Source organism: Trachymyrmex cornetzi, unplaced genomic scaffold (genome assembly GCF_001594075.2).
Source record: "Trachymyrmex cornetzi isolate Tcor2-1 unplaced genomic scaffold, Tcor1.1 scaffold663, whole genome shotgun sequence".
Classification (NCBI taxonomy): Eukaryota; Metazoa; Arthropoda; class Insecta; order Hymenoptera; family Formicidae; genus Trachymyrmex; species Trachymyrmex cornetzi.
The window spans coordinates 14,104-15,876 of NW_017299985.1; the positions used below are offsets into that span (position 1 = coordinate 14,104).

General features: G+C 42.1%; 1 protein-coding gene across 1 annotated transcript in view; it reads right to left on the reverse strand.

Annotated features, from left to right (window-relative positions):
• Nucleotides 1-655: 655 nt before the first annotated feature.
• The window catches only part of LOC108767179 (uncharacterized), a 5,891-nt gene continuing 4,773 nt past the window's right edge, over nt 656-1,773 (reverse strand). Inside the window, exons 2-3 of the mRNA XM_018516916.1 lie at nt 1,017-1,180; nt 656-932 (exon numbers count right to left, since the gene is read on the reverse strand). Of these exons, the coding sequence (XP_018372418.1) occupies nt 656-932; nt 1,017-1,180 (441 nt within the window). The remainder of the gene's footprint in view (nt 933-1,016; nt 1,181-1,773) is intronic.

A 1,773-nucleotide genomic window follows, 5' to 3' on the forward strand; every position in this document is an offset into this window, starting at 1 on the left:
TTTTCTTCAAATGGTAACAGAAAATCAATGCTGTCCGCAAATCGTTGTTTCCAGGCACAAAATTCGACATGTTCAACGCTATTAGAAACTATACTGTTGTATGAAACTTGTATTGTTGTGAGTTGAAAATCTTTGTCAGATGTCAGAACAAGGAAATCATGTCAATGAGGCGGTCTGACGGCAACTACATTGATAGCTATGGCCATCTATTGGTAAATTCCGGTTTCATATTTACATACCTGGTAGTAAAAGATATATATTTTTTTTTAGTTATTGGAAGGAGATCTACGCGTCCTTCATACGCGGTTGCAATTTCCTTGATAATAAAATGAGCGTCGTAACCGGATAAGTTATGAAAGACTACAGGTATGCAACGCGAATCTCTGTAATTTAGATTGTAATTTGGGTGCGCGGGGCCTCTGTATCGCCTGGTGAGATGGCAGTGATCGCGTACTCGCGTATTGTCCGGTGTGAACGGTTTCTCGCACACGTGACAGTGCGAGGCGTTGTTAAATTTTTCCCAGTCGTCGCGCGTGAAATCTGTCATGGAAACATTAGCTGAAATTACAGACTGTACACTATGCCCCAAATTTTTTAATTCTTCCGCGAACCACGCTATACAGTCTTTGTGGCGGCGAAACCGATAATCTGACAGTCAGCTATCGTAGGAGCAGTTCACGTAATACCCGATACTGAAGACGTTGTGATGTTGGTACGTATGCGTAGCTGATGTTAGATCCTTATCTGTTTTCTCCAACGCACACTCAAGATCTGCGTAGACTACGAACGGGACGCGTTCTTTCCTGCAGTGGTTGCGGAAGCTCAGCCATTTGTCGTCCTCGCTCGGCAGTCTTATCGCACAATCGTTTAATTTCCCACAGTCCTCAGTATGGATCTCCAGTTTTGCGCTCGTGCTAAAGTAGTGGATACATCTGGAAACAATTATTATTATTATTAGTATTATTACTATTATCATCATTATCATTACCATTATTATTATTATTATTATTACATACCTATCGCAGAAATATTTCTTATGCTCCTTTTTATTGATTTGTGAGTTGACTAATCGAGATAAATCTTTGATGAGTGCAAAGTGTCCTACGTTATCGTCCTCCACGTACAAGAGGTTTACGTGCTTGCTCCTCTTTCGATCGATAAGTCGTATCGGCACAATCCCCTTCTCGATAGCGTAGACGTTGATGGAAATGTCATTTAGTGCTTAAAATTTCTTAATCTGGCTCAGTGTCATCGGAAATTCGATGCCCGCGAGTTTTAAAACTGTGGAATAGGGTGGATATGATGTCTCTCACTCCACATGTTTTTGAGCTGGATGCAGAGCGGCAACCACCGACCACGCAAAACACGCATTGTCCGTGGATTGCACGTTGATCACCGCTCTCTTTAACATAATTTCTCGCAGGAGTTTGATGTGACATCCCGCGCGCAGAGGATTTAGTTTATTCGCGTTCACCGCCAAATTTAATATACGCGACAGTGCCCATCCGCTATCACGTTCCTGAAACTCTTCCAACGATGCTAGGACAGGCTCAACGACGCGCGTTACGTACCACTCGCGCAAATTAGTGTATCGGTATAGTTCATTGTTCCGGGTGGCGATACTCTTGTTCGCGTGTTTATCACCAGCCACGAACTCACCATTAAAAACAGTGTTTATTTTTATAACGTCATATCCAGGGATGAGAAGTAACTCGTTACTTGTAACGAAGTTACAGTTAGAGTTACTTTTTTTCAGTAACTGTAACTTAACTT